Raw genomic sequence first — 23,333 nt, 5'->3', positions numbered from 1 at the left:
GTCATTATTCACCTTCCTCTGCTTTCGAACTCAGCTTTTTCATAGCTTCAGTTTAGCTTTCTATTTAATTATCGGAGATCAGGATCTCTTTTGCTGGAAAATTAAACATTTTCACTTGGAATTATTTTCATGGCAGATGCTGGGTTTGTACATGGTTATTTCAAGAGGTTGCGTAAGAAGTGCCAATGAGAACTGAATGCCAATGATCATGTACAGCTTGGAAAAGACAAGTAAATTTGGTGGTCGATTGGATTTTGTCAGTAAGTGTTGTAAGAAGTGAGCCTTTGTACTTTTTTCCAACAATTTAATCAAGGTGCATTTTAAAAAAGATGGTTGGCTGATAGTTAATGGAGAAAGATGCTCTTTGAATCCAGATTGTTATGAATAGGGCCTAAAACTAACTTTTTGCCACATCTGTCAATGACTTAAGAAAATTTACCAGCCATAAATATTTTTTTACCAGCCATGAAAAAAAATCTGTCATCATTTACCATTCCAAACCTACTTCTGTGTAACACCTTGTCCTAGACATGATGCCGATAAAAAGTACACAATATGCCACAAGCAATGGGATTCTATTTTAGAAATGGTTTCTATTTCTGTGGCAGGTAGCCTACTAGGTCTGGGTAAAAAATATCTATTTCTTGATTTTAATCGATTCTCATTTTTACGAACTGATATCGATTCTTAAATCCCTTAAATCGATTAGTCTAGTCTGTTTGCAGTTGATGAATGAGCAGAATATGTAGCGCCTCCCATCCAATAAATCGCAATAATCTTTGTGCTTTGTTACTTCTGATATGAAGCAAAGTCTAAGATTTCAAATACCGTTTATCTTATTATGAGATTCAAAAAATAAATACCGTTTTGGCGCTGTTTAATGTGACGATCGCTCAGTTAAAGAGAAGCGGCAGCACGAGCGCATGTGAACATCCTCTCCGCTTTAATATCAGTTACAGCGCGAAATAAACACGACTAAACATCTAAAGGTATGTTAAAATATACAGTACAACTTACTGAAATCTGTATCATGTCTCGTGTAATCGCTCAATCAGTGTTTCAACCTCGGAAAGACGTCAGTAAAACAGCTTGTAAACAATGTCACGTAACGTCACATTTACCTCAGAAAAACATATTCAGTGACCATAAACTCATTAGTCAGCTAGAAAAGTGAACTCTAGAGAGCAACATTCTGATAAATATAGCTATGCACCGTTACATATTCATTATAATGTTTAATGTTCTTCAAATATATTTAATGCATGTTTGAATAAATCAGTTATGACAGCCGCGATTTAAATGTTTATATTTCAGAAAAACGAAATGGAGTAGATTGTAATTCGAAACTTTATTTATAATAAAAACATAATTGAGTGTAATTTAAGTGTTTGTATATAAATAAGTTAATTTAAAGGTGCCATAGAACGTTTTTTTACAAGATGTAATACAAGTCTAAGGTGTCCCCTGAATGTGTCTGTGAAGTTGCAGCTCAAAATACCCCATAGATTTTTTTTAATTAATTTTTTTAACTGCCGATTTTGAGGCATAATTAGAAATGCGCCGATTCAGGCTGCGGCCCCTTTAATTGCTCGCGCTCTCGGCCCCCTCCCAAGCTCTCGACTCTATCATTGCATAAACAAAGTTCACACAGCTAATACAACCCTCAAAATGGATCTTTACAAAGTGTTCGTCATGCAGCATGTCCAATCGCGTAAGTATGGTATTTATTTGGATTGTAATTATGTATTGTATTATGTTTACATTTGATTCTGAAAGAGTTTGAGGCTGTGCTCCGTGGCTAACGGCTAATGTTACACTGTTCGAGAGATTTATAAAGAATGAAGTTGTGTTTATGCATTATACAGACTGCAAGTGTTTAATAATGAAAATAGTGACGGCTCTTGTCTCCGTGAATACAGTAAGAAACGATGGTAGCTTTAACCACATTTAACAGTACATTAGCAACATGCTAACGAAACATTTAGAAAGACAATTTACAAATATCACTAAAAATATCATGTTATCATGGATCATGTCAGTTATTATCGATCCATCTGCCATTTTTCGCTGTTGTCCTTGCTTGATTACCTAGTCTGATGATCCAGACGTTAATACTGGCTGCCCTTGTGTAATGCCTCGATTATGGGCTGGCATATGCAAATATTGGGGGCGTACATATTAATGATCCCGACTGTTATGTAACAGTCAGTGTTATGTTGAGAGTCGCCTGTTCTTCGGAGGTCTTTTAAACAAATGAGATTTATATAAGAAGGAGGAAACAATGGAGTTTGAGACTCACTGTATGTCATTTCCATGTACTGAACACCTTTAAGCTTCAATATTATTATAGTAGTACCAACTGACTCCCATGTGTAGTTTACAGCATTAGTTGAGAGATTTTTTTCCTCAAGAAAATTTGCCATGTACTGGAACTGAAATACTACATTCAAAATAATCAATATTGAATTGTAATCGAATCGAATCGAAAGCACGTGAATAGTAATCGAATTGTGAAAACTGTGTCAATACCCAGCCCTAGCAGGTAATGAGTGCTTTATTCAGTGGTGTAAAATATTTGAGTATATGTAATTAGTTACTGTAGCCTACTGTACTTGTATCTTTTTGGCTACGTTGTAGATTTACTGAGTATATTATCAACTTTTACTCTCTACTTGACTACATTTTTGAATAAGTATATGTACTCTTTAATCCATTACATTTATGATAAGTAGTGCAATAAATCGTTACATTTTGCATGGCACCTAACATTTTCTGCAGCAGTTTATTTCTGCTACAAAAGAAGTGATATCGCCATCTACAGGGTATTGATGGTACTATATCTTGTGCATTTTGCCCTTACTCACCCAAACTTTTCAACAAGGCTACTTTACATGAATGTGAGTGCATTAGCAGATAGTTGTGAATAGCAGGTGTGAAATGAAGATATGCCAAAACCAGAATATTCTATAAATACTGTAGGACACGTCATGCATAAATACATAAAATGAAAAGATCATGTCATAAGAACATGGCATGATAAGACCATCTTGTCCTTATGTTCCAAATGAACTGATAAAATAATAAAACACTAAATGCATCTGTCACCATCTAATCACTAGTGTTTACACAATGACAACTTCAGATAAGCACAAAGCAACAATTCAAAACATTTCCCTTGAGGTGTTCCTATCAGCAGAGAACTGATTGCTGATCTATACTGCTGTATGGTGCATTAGTGCATACTGACATTGATGCAACTGAACAGCACATGTGGATGTTAGGCGTTATTTGCCAAAAGCTGTGCATGAGATAAACAACAGATGGCCACGTTTGTCTACAGTCGCGCCTCGCTTGTTTTATTTACCATTGAACACACCCCTGATCATCAGGCTTTGCTTCCATGAAGTATTTATTCTCTCTTGAATGTTAGAGACGCATAACAAATTGTCCTCTAAAGACAGTGAGTTGGCGTGTGGCAGCTCGAATGACACCTTGTTTATCTGTCTGCGTTTGCAAGTGTGAAGCTCAGTGCTTGGTGGAGCGACAGAACTGCTCTGATAAGCCACTGAGGATAAAAGGGATCGGATGGTGCAGGTGTGGGATAGCTATCAAAGATTATATGAAATGGCTTGACAAGCCATCAACATTTTCTATTGAATTCTGGAGTGAAATATTGATGTCTCAAATCCATGAACTGTGATTTGCTACGATAGGCAGGTGATATAAGGAGGAGGGACATTCTCCTTTGTAAAAAAGCTTTTGATTGGACAAAAATGTTGACACGGCCCTGAGTGCAATATGAGTCATCACATTTTTGCTTTATTTTATCAGAAGTGAAAGCCTGTAGGTTTTAAAGGTGTTTGACTAATCCAAAATGACCAAATAAATTAACTAAAATATTTGAACATGAAAAAGATATAATGGATAAAAATACATCCATTGACTTATAATGGCATGGATGGATAATAATGGATAATAACAATAATGGATGGATTCAATCAATATCAGTTAAAATACAATATCTGCAAAAAAATCTAAGCTAAACATTAGCAACCTTATAACAACATGTTAAAATCTACTCCATACACATTACCGAACTCAGAAAAATGTTAAAATCTACACTGAACCTGGTGCTTAACTCTACACATGATCAAATTCAGCACCATGCTAAAAACTAATCTCAACACATTAGCAACCTACTATTAACATGCTAAAATCTACACTGAACACATTAACAACCACATAGCAACATGCTAAAAACTACTCTAAACACATTAGCAACCTCATAGCAATACGTTAAAATCTACTCCAAACACATTATCAAACTCAACAACATGCTAAAAACTAATTTCAACACATTAGCAACCTACTATTAACATGCTAAAATCTACACTGAACACATTAACAACCACATAGCAACATGCTAAAAACTACTCTAAACACATTAGCAACCTCATAGCAATACGTTAAAATCTACTCCAAACACATTATCAAACTCAACAACATGCTAAAAACTAATTTCAACACATTAGCAACCTAAGAGTATCATGCTAAAATCTAGACTGAACACATTAACAACCAATAGCAACATGCTAATATCTACTCCAAACACATTAGCAACCTCAAAGCAACACGTTAAAATCTACTCCAAACACAGTACTAAACTCAGAAACATGTTAAAATCAACACTGAACCCGTTAGCAACCTTGTAGCAATGTGCCTAACTCTGAACGCATTATCAAACTCAACAACATGCTAAAAACTAATCTCAACACATTAGCAACCTAACAGTAACATGCTAAAATCTACAATTAACACAACAACCACAAAACTACATGCTCATAGCAACGTACTAAAATCTATACTGAACACATTTAGCAACAGTTAGCTATTTTGTTCTACTCTTAAACTAGGTTTTTTCAATGGTAATTGGAGCTGGTCAAAAAGCGCAGTTACATTTTTCATTCTTGTCATGTCTATGATCGCAGGAGGGTCTCAGGAACAGCATCAGGCTGGATAATCTTTCAAAACCGTGCTCACTTCCTGCCAGACGAGAGGGTAACGAGGCCCAAAACAGTGGCAGAGAGACAAATTGGACAAACAGCTGGGCTTCAAGAGAGCAGGATGTTTGTGTCGAGGAGAGGACAGCTGGGGAGGCACACATGAAATTGGCAGTAGGAATGTCATGAGCGGTAATTTCTTCTTTTATGCCATAACCTCCTGAATTCACACAGGAAACAAATATAAACCCCAATATTTCTTTATAAATAGCAATTTATATACATATATAAACCCAACAAGTATGATTTGTGCAAATTTCTATATCCTCAAATTGTGTCTGAATGGATTCAGAAGAAAACTTTATTGCTCATTTATACCTCAGTAGACATTAGAATCTTAATTGTTTGATTTAACCATGTTGCAGATATTTCTCCTAATTGCTCAAGAGAAAAGACAAAAATTAGACAGTTGTTAGCATACAGTCAAAGTACAGTGCTATACAATTAAAGTTGATTAGATAATTTGCCTTTGGTGGAATTTAATGAGAAATATTTGAAGTTTATATTCAAATTCCTGAGTTTTGTTTGCAGACTTTAGTATCTTAAAAATCTGAGCCACATTTTGAGAAATTAAGATCTCTTCAGAAACTCTAGAGGCGATCTAGAAGATATCTTTTCTTCAAGGAGAAAAATCAGGAGACATGAAATTCTCCATTTGCTTTCCCTTTAATATCATTGCTGTCTAAGAGAAACCATCAAGATATTAAAGATTTTGTCTTTCTTTATGGGAAAAAACAACCCAGGCTCATTGGAAAAAGTGCCTGTGGCGCCATTTCTGCAAAATTATATCACATTGCATCTTGCATGCATTGCAACTCCTTCAAAGTGAACTGTGGCGCTAAAAATGTGTTTAGTTTTATACAAAAAGTGGAACAGTGTGAAAATAAGTTTTTATTCATGAATAATATTTGCCTTTAATCATAATTTGTGTGAAAAGAAATGAAAGTTATTGGTGTTTTTCTGCCTCTAGTGCTGGAAGCGTCATTGAATTGTATGTATAAGTACAATTTTGGAGTCTTGCAAAAATGTAGGTAAAGAAATTTTTTTCAATGAGCATAAGCTTTGTTCAAGGTGCTGTTCAGAAACATCTAATTTGAACAACAGCTCAGCTAGGGCAGGAAGTCCTCACTCAGCAACTACTCCAACCAATCACAATATATGAGATATCAGATTTTTGAGTATTAATTCCTGCTTAAGGCAAGACAAATGAAAGTTGCTTTAAAGTTCGATATGTTCTTATAATAATTTGCTCTTTAATGTATTTTTTTCAGAGCATTGTGTCAGTAAGTGATGTCCAACTTAGATGTCCAACGTCTTTTTCACACTTTCACACTATGCATGTTTTGAAGTTGTGCATCATTTGTCATGACGCAATGAATCACTATGGGGCAAGTATTAGCTATTGCTGGGTATTATTTTCATAGGAAACCACTGGAGTGTTTTAATGCCAAATACACGCATGGCGCCATTTAGCACGGCAGGGGAAACAATGGTATTGGGGATGCAGCTGGTGTTGGACAGATCTACAAAGTTGCTGGCACTTTGAAAATGGACCAATATTTGAGAATCCTGTTGAACACGATGTACCCAGGTAAAGAGGATCTGTTTGGACATCAAATTTGTATTTTCCAACATGATAACTATCCCCAACACACAGCGAATGCAACAAAGATATGCACAATAAAAGTGTTCATGCTCAGCATTTTGAAGTCTTCAAGTAGCCTCCTCAGTCCCCTGACCTTAAACCCATTGAAGACCTTTGGGAAATTATAAACCTGAATCACGCAGGTCTTCCAATGAAGCTCAACTTTGGGAAAAACTAAAGGAGGATTGGGAAACTGTAAGAAGTTAAGCACAACATTATGCGCAAAGTTTAGTCAATACTCAGGAGAATGGCAGCTGTAATCAAAAACATGGGAAAACCAGCAAAATATTAATAATTGATTACAATGTAGTCAATATAGGCTATGGTTTGTTTAATGTGAGCTTTTCTATTCATGTTTTGCAGAATACTAGGCTATAAACCCATTTACCATGATATTCTGGAGACTGACTTTCTTGCCAAATAATTTTGTAATTTTTTTAAAACCAAGTTTAGTATATTTTTCATTCCTAATATAACACACTCCTCATATTTTGATTGTATATGGAACCTGAAGGGTCATTAAAAGCATATATTGTGCAAATATCCCTCCGGACATCACATTTGGCCACTACTGTTAATAAGGAGAAATTCTGAGGCAGAAACTGTAACAGTGTTCCCATAAAGCACTAAACTAAAATATGGAATGAAACTGTGAATCTGTTTTGCCATATTTAGGATGTCTCAGAGCATGAGCGCTCATTAACCGGACTGTGAAGAATTCTTGATGTTCAAGCTTCATCCGTCTCATATTGGCCAGAGAGAGTCCTACGAACCAGTAAGTATGATGTTAAAAGTAGTTTATAGATGAGAGAGGAAAATTGTTTGTGTGAAGAGCACTTTACCTCTGAGGAGCAAGAGAACTACTCATGTCAGAAGCCCGAGAATGTGTCTTTCCCTTCTTTTCCCTTCTAAAACCGATCTTTCTAACCTTCATGGAATTTGAAAAATAGCCAGCATAATTTAATCAATTTGCATCTATAATGGTGGAAAGCAGCTTTGATCTTAAAGTGAGCAAGTTATGAGGCACTTATTGCTTGACTGAAGAAGTGTGGTCTAGAAACCTATATTAAAGAGGCCATATTATACCCTTTAACAAAGTCTTTGTTTTTGAGGTCTACTAGAATAGGTTTTCATGCTTAAATGTTAAAAAAAAAAAAAAAAAAAAACACATATTTAACATTATTGCAGCACCTCTCTTTCCAGTCTGTCAGTAATGTCTTGTTTTCGTCTCTATGAAGCCCCTCCTTCTGAAAAGTGCAATGTGCTCTGGTTGGTCGGCTGAATTAGTGTGTTGTAATTGGTCAACTGTTTATATGTCATTTTCAGAAATGACATGGCCTTACCATAACTTTGTTTATATCTTTGTCACAATGGCCTGACCAATTCCCTATCAATTCAGTAACAGCACCACCTAATGGTTAAAGGTTATAAGCAATTATACTGTGTTGTACTTGTGTCTTTTTTAAACCATTTTTCCTTAACTCATCTAGGCTTAGGATTGTCTTCAAAATGAAAACCTTTTTAACCCTGCAATTATTTTATTTTTATTTATTTTTTTGTCATATGACCACTTAAGTTACTTAAGTTCAGCATGTGATGGGAAAAAACTACTGGGAGGCAGCACCACACTGCTCTTTAATACAGATTGAATATACACTGATCAGGGATAATATTATGACCACCTTCCTAATATTGTGTTGGTCCCCCTTTTGCTGCCAAAACAGCCCTGACCCATCGAGGCATGGACTCCTCTAGACCCCTGAAGGTGGATCGAACTTGTTTTTTTCAGCACATCCCACAGATGCTTGATTGGATTGAGATCTGGGGAATTTGGAGGCCAAGTCAACACCTCAAACTCGTTGTTGTGTTCCTCAAACCATTCCTGAAGCATTTTTGCTTTGTGGCAGGACACATTATCCTGCTGAAAGAGGCCACAGCTACCAGGGAATACCATTTCCATAAAAGGGTGTACATGGTCTGCAACAATGCTTAGGTAGGTACGTGTCAAAGTAACATCCACATGGATGGCAGAACATTGCCCAAAGCATCACTGCCTCCGCCGACTTGCCTTCTTCCCATAGTGCATCCTGGTGCCATGTGTTCCCCAGGTAAGCAACACAAACGCACCCGGCCATCCACATAATGTAAAAGAAAACATGATTCATCAGACCAGGCCACCTTCTTCCATTGCTCCGTGGTCCAGTTCTGATGCTCACATGCCCACTGTTGGCACTTTCGGCGGTGGACAGGGGCCAGCATGGGCACCTTGACTGGTCTATGCAGCCCCATACGCAACAAACTGTGATGCACTGTGTATTCTGACACCTTTCCATCAGAACCAGCATTAACATCTTGAACAATTTGAGCTGCAGTAGCTCGTTTGTTGGATCGGACCACACAGGCCAGCCTTCGCTCCCCACGTACATCAATGAGCCTTGACCACCCATGACCCTGTCGCTGGTTCACCACTGTTCCTTCCTTGGACCACTTTTGATAGACACTGACCACTGCAGACCAGGAACACCCCACAAGAGCTGCAGTTTTTGAGATGCTCTGACCTAGTCGTCTATCCATCACAATTTGGCCCCTGTCAAACTCGCTCAAATCCTTACACTTGCCCATTTTTCCTGCTCCTAACACATCAACTTTGAGGACAAAATGTTCACTTGCTGCCTAATATATCCCACCCACAAACAGGTGTCGTGATGAAGAGATAATCAGTGTTATTCACTTCACCTGTCAGGGGTCATAATTTTATGCCTGATCGATGTAGTAACCTGTTATATGGGCCTAAAATAACATGGAAAATTTGTGAAACAGACAACAGATGTGGAATCAACAGATGTGTCTTTTCATTTAAAGACTTGGATATATTTTATCATCATCAATGCAACAGTATTAGACTCACTCATGCAGAACATATTCACTTAAATGTATTGCAGAGTATATTCCATACACAACTCTCCATCCATGGTGTTTCTCAATGATAATAAATCCTCAAGTTTGTCTGAAACATTTGCAGACTTTTGATTTGGTGAACATGATGAACATCATCCTAATATGACACATCATTCATCTTTAAACCATTTATCTTTTGCTGATGTATCAGGCTTCCAAAAAAATTGTTTAACATAATTATGTTAAGAATTCAGTTCAGCTTCATTCCACATAAATCTTACATGAATTTGCTTTTTTTTTTTCTTGTACAGCTGATGCTTTCAGTTCTAGGACTGGTCAGCATTAATTTTGTCTTCTTCTTGTTCTTCCTCTTCTTTTTTTTCGCAAGACCTTGGCCTTGATGTAACTTTTTTTGTGCTTCTCTATCCGTCATTCAAACCTCTGTAACCTTTTACCACAAAGCATTCAGAATTTTTGGAGAAATGAAGACTCATGGACCTTTCAAGCCCTTGAGTGCTATAGACTACAGATGATCTTTACATTAAAAAAGAGGCTTGAAAGAGCTCATGTATTTCAATACCATAGAGAAGAAGAGAGACAGAATGGCAGAAAGGATAAAGAGGTCAATTCTTGCCTAAGGTAAGACAAATGGGAGCTCTTTTAAAGTTTGATATGTTCTTATATGACAATCGCTCTTTAATGGACCCCGTATGGATTTTTAGAGCACTGTGTATTTTTCCATCTTGTAATGGATTCCCAAAGAAAAACAGCACTCAATCCTTGAACTGTATGAATTTCTGGGGAATGTAAATTCATGTGCCATCCTGATGTTACATCATTTTTTAAACATATAAGATTGAGTCGCTCTGAATTTATGAATATGTGGTCCATATCCAGAGAAAAGTGTTATTTTCATTCTGTTGTTTGACACTTACTGACTGTGTCTGGAGGTTCCTCTGTGCTCCATGAAGAGATCACCTCAGGCATCCCCAAAACCAAGAGAAAGATTGCTCTGAATGAAAAGGTAATGCGATGTATGAAGTCAGTTTTGGTCTTTTTTTCATCAGCCTTTTTTTCTTAAAGGTGCTGTATGTAATTTTTTGACTGTACTAAAGCATAAAAATATCAAATGTTTGCAGATATTTAGGAAGCATGCTAAGTACTAAATACTAATTTCTCTGAAAAACAATCCTCCAGCAGTTATTCTACTTTGAAATGTGCATTTCTTGTTGGAATATATTTGTTTTGGTCTGTGTGATTCCGCCCACTACCAATTTACCCAATAGTATTTCGACACCCCGGGTTGCCAGTTGGTGAAAAACATGGAAGCCAGCAAACAAACAAGGTCAGAGATTGAAATGTTTTGAAAACAACACAGAGACACACCCTGCATCTGAAAATGCATACATGAAAAGAGTAGTCTGTCCGAACTCTAGGGCTGCCCTCGACTAAAGATTTTTCTGGTCGACTAGTAGTCATTCATTTTAAGCATTAGTCGACTAATCACATATTTATTAATAAACCACGTAAATCATGATAATGAGCCTTTAATGCCTGAATAGTCATGGGATGAGTCATGGGAAAACATCAAGGAGACTGCTTTTTTTAAATAAACATTTTAATAATTACTTGATAAACTAGTGTTTTCTTTATCTTCAACTACAGTGATGACACTGATGATGCTGAATCTTCCTCTCCGCAGTAGTGCACTCACCCATATGCATGTTTTGTATTTTTTTTCCATTTCAATTGGTTCATTTAAAAGTAGATATTTCACTTTCTATAGATATATTTTTCATGTCTGTGAGGCAAGTTTACATGGAGTTTCAGTTCTTTCTTCTTTTTTTTAGGCGCGCTCAAGTGCACAGAGAGACAGCAGAAAGCGCACCCTGATTCCTTTCATTATTTTACAAAGGCACAATGATCTGTTGTTATTTTGAGTGCATGCAAATAAAAGTAGACTCTTTACAGATTCAAAAGATGTATTACTCTTATCTGTATTAGCAAAAATGATGGAGTATTTTAAGTGCAAGTGATCGCGCTGGCGCCTCCATGTTAGCTGTCATGCAGTAAGCGTGCTACTAGCTTTTACATTCTGCATAAACACTTGAATAGCTCAAATTTTCTAGGTTAATGTTAAAGTAATGTTGGATGTCCTGCCTGATGTACTGTAATTACCACATAGACCAGCTGTTAACAATCTGTCTGTCACAGAGTGTGTGATTTCACCACTCCTGTGGATTTTTTTTTTTTTTTTCAAAGCAATTAATAAAATTTTGGTCGACTAAGCCTCTTCTCATCGACTAACGGTTAGTCGACTATTAGGGGGCAGCCCTACCAAATTCATAGTATTAATAAAACAGAAGCCAAAAAAGTACCCAGGAGTCTCCCGGTCATGTGAGAGGAGTTGTGAATGGCGATGAAGCAACACAACTGAGGCCGCAAGTAACATGTGACAACATGGCAAATGTATAACATTTGATTTCATTCCTACTTCATACTATGTACAATTTGGAAGCTTGTTTCTATCACTGAATAAAAAATAAAAAGGGTAATTATGACTTTTTACCTAACAATTCTGACTTTTTTTTTTGGCAACTGCGAGTTTATTTCTCACAATTCTGATTTTTTTTTTCTGGCAACTGTGAGTTTACTTCTCACAATTCTGAATTTTTTTTTCTCAGAACTGCAAGATATAAACTCGCAATTGCAAATTATAAAGTCAAAATTGTGAGATATAAACTCACAATTGTGAGAAAATGTCAGAATTGTGAGCTGACTGTCCAATCTTGGCAATGATTTTTCCAGGGAAGGTTGCTAGATCTTTTCCCCCAACCCTCCCCATTACATGGCCTGGGACTCACACACATTCACACAATTTAGCAGCTCCAATTCACCTATACTGCATGGATTGTGCTGGGGAAACCCACATAGACACACAACTCCACACAGAAAGGACTCCAAGCTCAGCCGGGACTCGAACCAGGGACCTTCTTGCTGTGAAGCGTGCTAGCCACTGAGACACTGTGCCACCCATTTCTCCCAATTTTGAATTTATTCTTCAGATTTGAGTTTATATCTGCAATTCTGAGGGGGAAAAAAAGTTAGAATTGTGAGATGTAAACTCACAACTGCCATAAAAAAGTCAGAATAGTGAGATAAAAAGTTGCAATTACCTTTTGTACAAACTTCCATAATATACAAACCCGACTCCAAAAAAGTTGGGACACTGTACAAATTGTGAATAAAAAAGGAATGCAATAATTTACAAATCTCATAAACTTATATATTTTTTTTCACAATAGAATATAGATAACATATCAAATGTTGAAAGTGAGACATTTTGAAATGTCATGCCAAATATTGGCTCATTTTGGAGCTACACATTCCAAAAAAGTTGGGACAGGTAGTAATAAGAGGCCGGAAAAGTTAAATGTACATATAAGGAACAGCTGGAGGACCAATTTGCAACTTATTAGGTCAATTGGCAACATGATTGGGTATAAAAAGAGCCTCTCAGAGTGGCAGTGTCTCTCAGAAGTCAAGATGGGCAGAGGATCATCAATTCCCCCAATGCTGCGGCGAAAAATAGTGGAGCAATATCAGAAAGGAACTTCTCAGAGAAAATTTGCAAAGAGTTTGAAGTTATCATCATCTACATTGTATAATATCATCCAAAGATTCAGAGAATCTGGAACAATCTCTGTGCGTAAGGGTCAAGGCTGGAAAATCATACTGGATGCCCGTGATCTTCAGGCCTTAGATGGCACTGCATCACATACAGGAATGCTACTGTAATGGAAATCACAACATGGGCTCAGGAATACTTCCAGAAACATTGCCGGTGAACACAATCCACCGTGCCATTCGCCGTTGCCGGCTAAAACTCTATAGGTCAAAAAAGAAGCCATATCTAAACATGATCCAGAAGCACAGACGTTTTCTCTGGGCCAAGGCTCATTTAAAATGGACTGTGGCAAAGTGGAAAACTGTTCTGAGGTCAGATGAATCAAAATTTGAAGTTCTTTTTGGAAAATTGGGATGCCATGTCATCCATACTAAAGAGGACAAGGACAACCCAACTTGTTATCAGCGCTCAGTTCAGAAGCCTGCATCTCTGATGGTATGGGGTTGCATGAGTGCGTGTGGCATGGGCAGCTTACACATCTGGAAAGGCACCATCAATGCTGAAAGGTATATCCAAGTTCTAGAACAACATATGCTCCCATCCACACGTCATCTCTTTCAGGGAAGACCTTGCATTTTCCAACATGACAATGCCAGATCACATACTGCATCAATTACAACATCATGGCTGCGTAGAAGAAGGATCCGGGTACTGAAATGGCCAGCCTGCAGTCCAGATCTTTCACCCATAGAAAACATTTGGCGCATCAAAAAAGAGGAAGATGCGACAAAGAAGCCTGTATTAGACAAGAATGGGACAACATTCCTATTCCTAAACTTAAGCAACTTGTCTCCTCCGTCCCCAGACATTTGCAGACTGTTATAAAAAGAAGAGGGGATGCCACACAGTGGTAAACATGGCCTTGTCCCAACTTTTTTGAGATGTGTTGATGCCATAAAATTTAAAATCAACTTATTTTTCCCTTAAAATGATACATTTTAAACATTTGATATGTCATCTATGTTGTATTCTGAATAAATTATTGAAATTTGAAACTTCCACATCATTGCATTCTGTTTTTATTCACAATTTGTACAGTGTCCCAACTTTTTTGGAATCGGGGTTGTATTTTAAATGGCCATGATTTTGGATATAGCTACAGTGTTTACACTTCTTAGGGAACTGAACTTATAGTTGTCTCAGAATATTACACTGGTATAAGGAAAGATATTTTCATTAAAAAAAGACATGCTTTGGGGTAAAAAAAAAAGACAGATGAGTGCTAATGTTAATTAGTGCAGCTTGCTTGTGAACTTGTTTTCATTTTCGCATCAGTCTTCACATTAACCAGAATCACACACCAAACTTCATTAGTTTTGATTAAAATAAATGACTTCTTGTCTGTGCTTTCTGTTGAATCTAACAGTGCAGTGGTACAGATATCTTGCGCTTGTGTGCCTTGTACTGCACCAAGAACCATTGTGAGCATGAGGAGAATACATTTGCATGAAATTAAACAATTGGAGGACAGATCAAAACATTACACTGCTAGCGGTTAGTGTTAGGTAATTACTTTCAAGAGGGTGGGAGGGGGAGGGGGGGCAGATGGTTATGCTTTTAATTTCAATGAGACTGATTAAGTTTCCATAACTTAAATTAAATGGCTTGGTTAGTCATCTGTGCAGAGAGAGCGTATGATATATCCGTCATTGTCATCCCATATGGTATTCACAATTCACAGTAATAATTAGACTTGCTGTTCATTACACAATCACATGACCCTTTGCTTATGGTGTGTAAAGTCAATATGAACCTCTTCACGGCCAAGGATGTCAAAAATATTTGGAAAAAGCAACCCATACTCACTGAAAAAACGTATTGCAAAAGGATATTGCAGTTGGTGATGTTGGTGATGCCAGCTGAAAAGCTGGTTCGATTTTAATAAAAGTTTGTGAAGACAGCCCTTAGAAATTCACAATAAGACCAAGAATGTGTATTTGGTAAAGAGATATAGTTCTTGTTTGTGTGGTATTCTGCATACTGCAGACCTCACATCCATGATTACTGTAGTCAAATATCTTAATGATGTCTTCAACATATTGTGATAAAACAGTTTTATAGACACTGAATGTCATTAAAGCCCGACAACAACTCACATGGAAAATGTGAGTTAATTTTCCTTGTAAAGTGTGGAATAATGAACTAGTCAGAGATCTTATGTCCCTGTGAGTGATGCTTCATATTGTGTCTGTCTAATGGGCTCCTGTTGCTGTGGAAACAACATTCTTTTTATCTGGATGAATGGAGTTCCATTATATACGGCCCCTTGGTTAGTAAGTCCACCAACACCAAGAGAGAGGTTTTACAAAAAATAACAATAATAACAAAAGAGAGATATGAAAAAGGAATTGCAAGGTTGAATTCTTTTCTGCCTCACTAGCTAAGGCCAATGAAATATGTCAAAACAGGACTATAAAGCAAAAGCTACAAAGTGAAAAAGACAAGGACAAAGAAAACGAGAAAAACAAGAACCTATTGAGCCATTAACGTCAAACTAAATATAAGGCTCTATATCTGTACATTTTTCAGAATCACTTTGGCGTGGAAGCAAAGGTGAATGAACGTGTGGCCGGGGGTGTTCGGTGAAACAGCTTTCCTTTCAGAAATGAGAGGATAAATGAGCATTTCCTTTCATTTTGTTCAGTGTGCACTCGTTTGAAGTTTCTCAATTCTCTGATGACTCGTAAGGGTGAACGGCAGTAAATCAACCTGCGCTGCGGTCATTTAATTGTTTAATTGTATTTCAAATAGATTTGTGCAAAAGAAAGATATTGTGAGCCATGCATACATTAAAGGCACAATATGGATTAAAATATCCAAAAACCACTAGAACAGTGTTATATATTTTGTTGACTTGTGTACTTACGTTATCCCAAGAATGTTTAAATCCAGAGAAATAAGCCATTTTTACATAGGACACGGACCGTGTCCAATGTGTCACCTATCAATGACATCATACCTGTGTTACCTTCTATTTCTGGTTTTATTTTGTAGAAACCATGGAAACACCAGAGACGCTTTAATATATTTTATGTTTTATTAGGCAATGGAACAACTCTTTGGATTCATTTATAGACAGAAAACTTGATTTTTTTCTTGAATTTACCACTGATAGCAGCTGCCGAGCGAACTTACAAAGTAATGTTATAACATAATTTTCAACACACTCAAAAGTATCTAATATAATAAACAGTGCTGCTTTACCCCACATATGCTTGACTGGAAGAAGCAGAAGCAGCGACTGTGGCATAATAAAAGTTCCGCTGCCCTCGTGTAGCGCTCGTCTCTCATTAGCAATTGCTTCAGCTGCCTTGTTGCGCTCCCACAGCATTCTGCCCTGCTCTGCTTCATACTACAGTAATGTTAATAATATCACCCATGAACATGATTTCTGCCCGAGTCCCGTCCCGATTCTTTTCCTCCACCGGCTGTGAGGTGAAGACGACATCTCCCAAGAATCCGTGCTCAATCTTGGCATCATCAAGCTACACCTTTTTTTTAATAGGCGACCTCTAGTGGTGAAAAACTACATAGTGTGCCTTTAAGTAAGGAATAACTGACAAATTATTGACAAATAATGCACACCCAAGGTGGTAACCTGGCTAAAAAAAAGATTTTTTTAGAGAGAGAGAGAAAGAGAGATTAAGCGGGTAAAACATACTTCAGAGCTGTAACTTTAACTGCCTCAAAAACAGTGAAGTTACCACCTTGCTACTTGCTAAATGTCATGTTTATTTTGCCAGAAAAGTCTGACTATTGAAGTATTCTGAGGTCATATTTTATTACAATCCATATCTTTTACACTAGATGGCACAAATTGCGTTTGTATGAAATAAGAGGGAGTGAGACCATGGTGATACAAGAGACATGAATGTATAGCATTGGCAGTGGAATCGCTATGTTTTCTAGGCACCCTACTGTTTATTGCATTGGGTTGCAAGGGCCCTTGGGGGAGATTGTTATGGGCCCCCATTGCTTCTGGGCCCCATATACTCAGTACCCCTTTTCCCCCAACTAGCAACACCCCTGAGCATAAGTTTTAGTTGCCCAAATGAACAGACTAGAAAATTTCAGCCCACAGGGTGGCTTGATTGACCAATCAGCTTTGAGTATTCCAGACAAAACAACAAAACGTAATGCACTATTGCCATGCATCAACTGAACCTGATGGATTATGTATGCTTCGGTGTAACATTAAAGGGTTAGTTCACCCAAAAAATTCCACACTCGTAAGACCTTCGTTTATCTTCAGAACACAAATTAAGATATTTTTGATAAAATCCGAGATGTATATGACTAGTCCATAGACAGCAATTAAACCACCACTTTCAAGGTCCAGAAAGCTACTAAAGACTTTGTTAAAACAATCGACGTGACTGCAGTGGTTCAACCTTAATTTTATGAAGCGACGGGAATACTTTTTGTATGTTTTTACAGAAACATACACTGTTTACGTTCAGGGCTTCCAGGTTCTACATCAGAACACAGGCTCAGTATTGGCAGAGTGTGATGGTGAAGCAGGAGCCAGCCAATAATGAGTTGGCATTCTGATGTAGAACCTGGAAGCACTGGATGTAAACAGCATATGAGAATGACACAGAAGAGAAGATATTGTTGAATAAAGTCGTATTTTTGTTTTGTTTTTGCGCACAAAAAGTATTCTCGTCGCTTCATAAAATTAAGGTTAAACCACTGCAGTCACGTTGACTTTTTTAACGATGTCTTTAGTACCTTTCTGGACCTTGAAATTGGTGGTTCTGTGTAAATGAAATACTGCTATAGTAGTCATGATGTCAGTTTTAAGCCAAACTGGAAGGCTAATTTGCCATGTTAAGAGGCTCAGGCTAATTGAATGAATATGTATAATACTTGCGGTTTGGGGTTTTGAACAAACTTTAACCAGAGTGTTTGAGGAATATCAATACATTGCTGACTTGCAAGTGCTGTAAAGATAACATAGATAGACTGCTTTGTCTGCTTTGTTTAAAATATGTTTAAAGTGCCCCTATTATGGATTTTTGAAAATTACCTGTCATGTAGTGTTTAACATAGCTCTAAGTGAATGAAAACATCCTGCAAATATTTAAATCTGAAAGTGCACCATATAAAGTTATTGTCTCTCAAAAGTAAGAGTCGACTCTGAGTCAATTAAATGAGTCGTTTGTAAAATGAATCCCAAGCTGTTTCGTTGTGACATCACAATGAAACATTAGCATATTGCCCGCCCACTTATTGCGCTCGCAGACGCCTGGGAAAATTCATAGACCAATCACAAAGCACTGGCCATCTGACCAATCAGAGCATTGTAGGCTCACGCAGAGGAAGGGTTTAGAGAGACTGATTCTTCAAACTGCTTCTAACGAATCGTTTACGAACTGTGGTGAAATTAAATGTATATTATGAGAAAACGAAAGTGTTTTTTGACCTCGCATGCATGTAAACCTGTTGTAGGACACTCCCAAAACAATATTCAGAACCTTAAATAGTGGCACTTTAAATGGTTTGATTATAGTGTTCTTGGAAAACCAAGTTATGATGTGAAGAGCATAACAACAGTATACATTGTTGCAGGGTAAATGCGATGCATTTGCCTCTGCAGGCTTAAGTAACATCAATAATTCAGTTGAATAGGGTGAAGAGTTATACATTTTGCAGTGGTTAAACTTTTAGCTTGAATAAAATATGAATGAAGTTGTATTTTAGGGGTTGGCTTTTTGGAAATCTCTTGAGTGCCTCTGGTAAGGGGAAACCTATCAATTACACTTCAATCATTAGAGACCATGTATAGATTGGAATAGGTTTCTGTAGCCTGTAGAAATTCATCTATAGTACAACATCATTAACAGAAATTATTTGATGCTTAACACATACCAGCTGTTGTGCTTGTGGGGAAGCTCATGGGGGTTTAGTCTGGCCTACGTCCAGATCCATAAATATTTCTTATATATTTAAATAAATAAATAAGAGCCACTTCACATAAGCGCATTGTACGATCTGTTTCCAGTTGATTTCTCTAGCCCTGATTATGATATACTGTAAAAGTGTTCACTAACTTTGTTTTCTTGTTAACTATGTTTCAAGGCCTTGGTTGGGAATGAAGTATTCCTGAATTATGAGGTGATGTCTTCATGTAATAATTTCAGTAATTATCACAATCAAACATTTTCTCGTTCTGCTCTCTTTTTAGTGCACTGTACTTGAGATAATGATGGATTTAATTATTCCCTGCGTAATTGTATATAATTATCAAAGAATTGAACATAAGAACTTGTGGACTTCACTTCATGTGCCCTCAATGACAGCAAACCATTCAAATGAGTTCCTACACCTTTCTCAATCACGTTTGTGTTCTAAGCTCAAGTGCAGCTGATTAAACACCCTCAAACTTCATTGTTTAACTAAAATTCACCACATTTTATCACTAATTAGTTGCTGTAAATTAGCATGCATTATATGGAAGCAGGTCAGAATGACTGCTGAAATTAACATATTGTATACTATTCCTGCTTGCGTCGGTAAGTTATTGATTTTTTTTTTTTTTACACTCCATTATTACCGTTATAATCTTGTGCATGTTCAATCATCTGGACTACATCTTATTTCATGAACCTAAACTTTTCCTAAATATATTGTAAGTTACACAAATGATATGTTTTACCAAAATAGCTGTGGGGTACAGCCAAGGGAAATAATTCCCTGGTTAATATGTCTAAAAATACTGCAGCCACACAAAAGACGAGTCTGTCTGAAATGGGTCATTATCACACCATCTTTCCAAAACTGCTCCGACGCAGTTGATAATAACACATTGATTCGAAAAAAAAATGTGACAAACCAAATAAATATTACAAATGCAACTCACTGCTTTCATTGTGCCATTAAATAGGAAGTCCTAATTAGTGCCATGGGGAACAAACCATAAGCAGAACATGTAATTTCATAGTTTAATTATGGTGTCACAGTGATTTGAATATGCACTGTGAAGCCCGTTTTAATGCATGGCAGACAAGGGGACAATGTTGTTTCAAACAAAATGTGTGTGTGCTCATTTTGGGTGAACTATCCCTTTAAATTGGCTAAAACAAGCCATATCACTGTCTCCAGCATGTCTACCCAGCAGTCTGCCCTGGGAATCCTCCTGGTTAGCCACTAGCAGGTTGTAAGTAGGATTGATCTGTAGCTTATTGGTTACAGCTTTATTGGTTTTGTACTTATCCATTTCATTGCACTTGCAACGCTCTTCTGATTGGCTGTGATTTGTGATTGTTTTTTTGTCACTAGAATCTCATCTGGTTGGGACGCGAGTTATGTAATCAGATTACTTTCTTCAAGTAACTAGTAAAGTAATGCATTACTTTAACATTTACAACAAAATATCTTAGTTACTTTTTCAAAAACGCAAGTTACTTTGTTTTCCCATGTATTGACTGACAGCTCTCCTGTCCCCATGTTGAGAGAAATCAGGAGTGCAAAGGCATTGTTTGTGCAGTGTGTGAACATGATGATTATTCTAGACTATCCCTGCGTTCCATTCGGAAGGGCTCATCCCTATGCCCTAATCCCTTCAAAGGGTTTACCCTCCGGAGTGAGAGCTTCGAAGGGATGAAGGGTGTAGGGGTCAAAAAAACTCTTTTTTTGGAACGCACTTCTGCGTCATCTTAACGAGACAATCAAGGAGGAGTAGATTGTGCAAGCTGCGCCCTTTATTTAACGTTAGTTTATTTATTTATTTATTTTAGGTTTATCGCATGTAGGCTATATTGTATATATGTATTTTAAACATTTGAATGGACTGATAAAGGGAGCTGTAAAGTTTTTTTGTTGAAGTACAATGTCGTTTTGACCATAATAATGTACCAAATCTAACTCGTATAAATATTACAGTAGTACATAAAAATATTATACATACCTTTATAGTTAAAATCGAACTCCTAGCCTCCTGTACCCATTCTGTGACGTCAAACTTCCCTGTGCAAAGGATCATGGGGGCCCGAAGTGTCCATCAGTTGTTCCCTTCGAAATCCTTCATTCCGAAGGGCCCTTTGAAGTGCCAGTTTTGAGCACTTCAGTTTGGAACGACCCTTCAATATGGCGGCCATGATTATTTTCACTCCGAAGTGCCCTTCGGAGGGCGATATATCCCGTTTGGAACGCACCGTAGTTCTAAACTAAATTTGAGTATACATTTACTTCTCCTGTGTCTTATTCTTCTGTATTCCTGAATGGCTGAACAGCTGAAAGGCTTGTTTGTTTGAGCTGCGCCCTCTACTGTACAGGCGTGAATTTGCATTTCCGTCAGCCTGAGGCTTATTCATTTCACTTTTGGTGTGAACGGGTCTTTACATTTGCCAAAAATAGAACTTTTTGTTATTATAAAAACAAACAAACAGCACAGCCCAGATGAGAAAAAGTAATGCAAAAGTAACTTAACGCATTACTTTCCATAAAAAGTAACTAAGTAATGCAATTAGTTACTTTTTTAGGGAGTGACGCAATATTGTAATGCATTACTTTTAAAAGTAACTTTCTCCAACACTGGTTAGGACATGGTGTAAGAAACCATTTACCATATAGCAAGCATATAACAAAGAATGGTAAAAAAAAAAACACACATTAGCAACCACATAATGACGCTTTATTGTGGTTTTAATTTTCACACAGTTTCACGTATACACTAAAAGTGGTTCTTTGGCTTGTAATCTTAGGGGAACCACTTTAAATGCTGTATAGCACCAAATCTTGGTGCTTCAGTGGTTCTTCAGTGGTTCTTCAGCGGTTCTTTGGGATGACTGAGGTACTACATAGCACCGCTACTGTATACAGGACCTGTTAAGCCCCTGTATGGTTCTTCAGTGGTTCTTTGAGGTGGTTAAGGTGCTTTATAGCACCACTGCTGTTCAAAGAACTTGTTAAGCCCCTTTAAAGGTTCTTTACGAGCCAAAGAACCACTGTTGGTGCTGTTTAGCACCATTTTTGTTGAAGAAATAAAATGTAATATGGCACCACTTAGGGGTTCTACATAGCACCATTTGACAAAGGTGCTGTTGAGCACGTTTAAAGATATGGTGCTACATGGCACCAGAAGTGGTTCCCCTATGATTATGAGCCAAGAACCACTTTTAGTGCTATATAGCACCTTTTTTTGTAAGTGTATGTTTTTAGGAAAATGTAAAATTCAATTTTCTCTTTTAAAGTTTTCATAAATCAGAGGTTAAAAAAGAAGGGGGAAAATCACCTCAGATTAGAGCTTGGATCAATAATCTATAGTTTCTCCATAAATTACCTTTATTAATGCCAGCAGTAACAAACAAGGCAGTACAATCTGCACATTTTCCCAAGCCCAAGAACTTCCTTATAGGTATAATGTGTGTCTGTACCATTTGACTACTGAATTTGCTGTCCTCGGGAGTCTTGTATCTTTTGGTCTCGTTCTTATTTCTCATTCAGTCTTCCTCTCTTTAGTTTCTCTTTCATATTTGTCACATATGGACACACACACAAGCCCAGCGCTGACAGATGTCTGGTTCTCCACGGGCTCATTATGACCCTGTCCACCACAGAGTTACTACCCATAAAACATGTGGCATTTCATCAGGAAAGTGCTGGAAGCAAAGTCTCTGTCCGGGGCCTACTCATAATAGGTCTCCAAGGCTCTGGTGTTGATGCTGTGAGGAACCCCAAGACATGCCATGCGGTCATGAGATGACCCCAAAATGACAAACTCTTCATTTGTATTGATTTCGACTATAGGACCCAAGGTCTGTCAGGTATAATGTAAGTGGCAAGCCTAATTTTGTATGCTTTGGAGTTATTCAACCTGAGAGAGATTCTTCCTCAGGCTAATTGATTCCACAAAGTTGATTCCTTTCCTGAAAATGGACCCTCAACACCCCATAATCAACATACACATGACAGTTTTTAGTGAAAAGAAGTTAAAAAAAATCATTATGAATGGATAATTTTGCTGTCTCCATTCAGCAAGCCTATAAAAGCTAGTGCTATGGATTGCTTCATTCTGTACATCGCTGAGGACTGAAAGCAT

General features: G+C 37.4%; 1 protein-coding gene and 1 long non-coding RNA gene across 4 annotated transcripts in view; both read left to right on the top strand.

The window, feature by feature from the left end:
- Positions 1 to 731: 731 nt before the first annotated feature.
- On the top strand, positions 732 to 8,428 carry LOC125247441. The gene is made up of 3 exons (XR_007180085.1): positions 732 to 989; positions 4,989 to 5,192; positions 7,381 to 8,428. It is a non-coding gene; the product is annotated as an uncharacterized LOC125247441 (long non-coding RNA).
- A 988-nt stretch (positions 8,429 to 9,416) lies between these two features.
- pot1 (protection of telomeres 1 homolog) overlaps positions 9,417 to 23,333 on the top strand; it is an 83,780-nt gene continuing 69,863 nt past the window's right edge. For 2 of the 3 annotated variants that reach the window (XM_048158741.1, XM_048158738.1), the window contains exon 1: positions 10,066 to 10,242. In XM_048158741.1, coding sequence (XP_048014698.1) covers positions 10,133 to 10,242 — 110 coding nt within the window. In that variant the 5' untranslated portion in view covers positions 10,066 to 10,132. Of the gene's footprint in view, positions 10,243 to 23,333 lie in introns of all 3 variants that reach the window. The other variant, XM_048158737.1, reaches the window with a different exon arrangement.

This window comes from Megalobrama amblycephala, linkage group LG15 (assembly GCF_018812025.1).
Source record: "Megalobrama amblycephala isolate DHTTF-2021 linkage group LG15, ASM1881202v1, whole genome shotgun sequence".
Classification (NCBI taxonomy): Eukaryota; Metazoa; Chordata; class Actinopteri; order Cypriniformes; family Xenocyprididae; genus Megalobrama; species Megalobrama amblycephala.
Note: the sequence above shows the minus strand (reverse complement) of the source record. Positions and strands in the feature narration are given on the sequence as shown.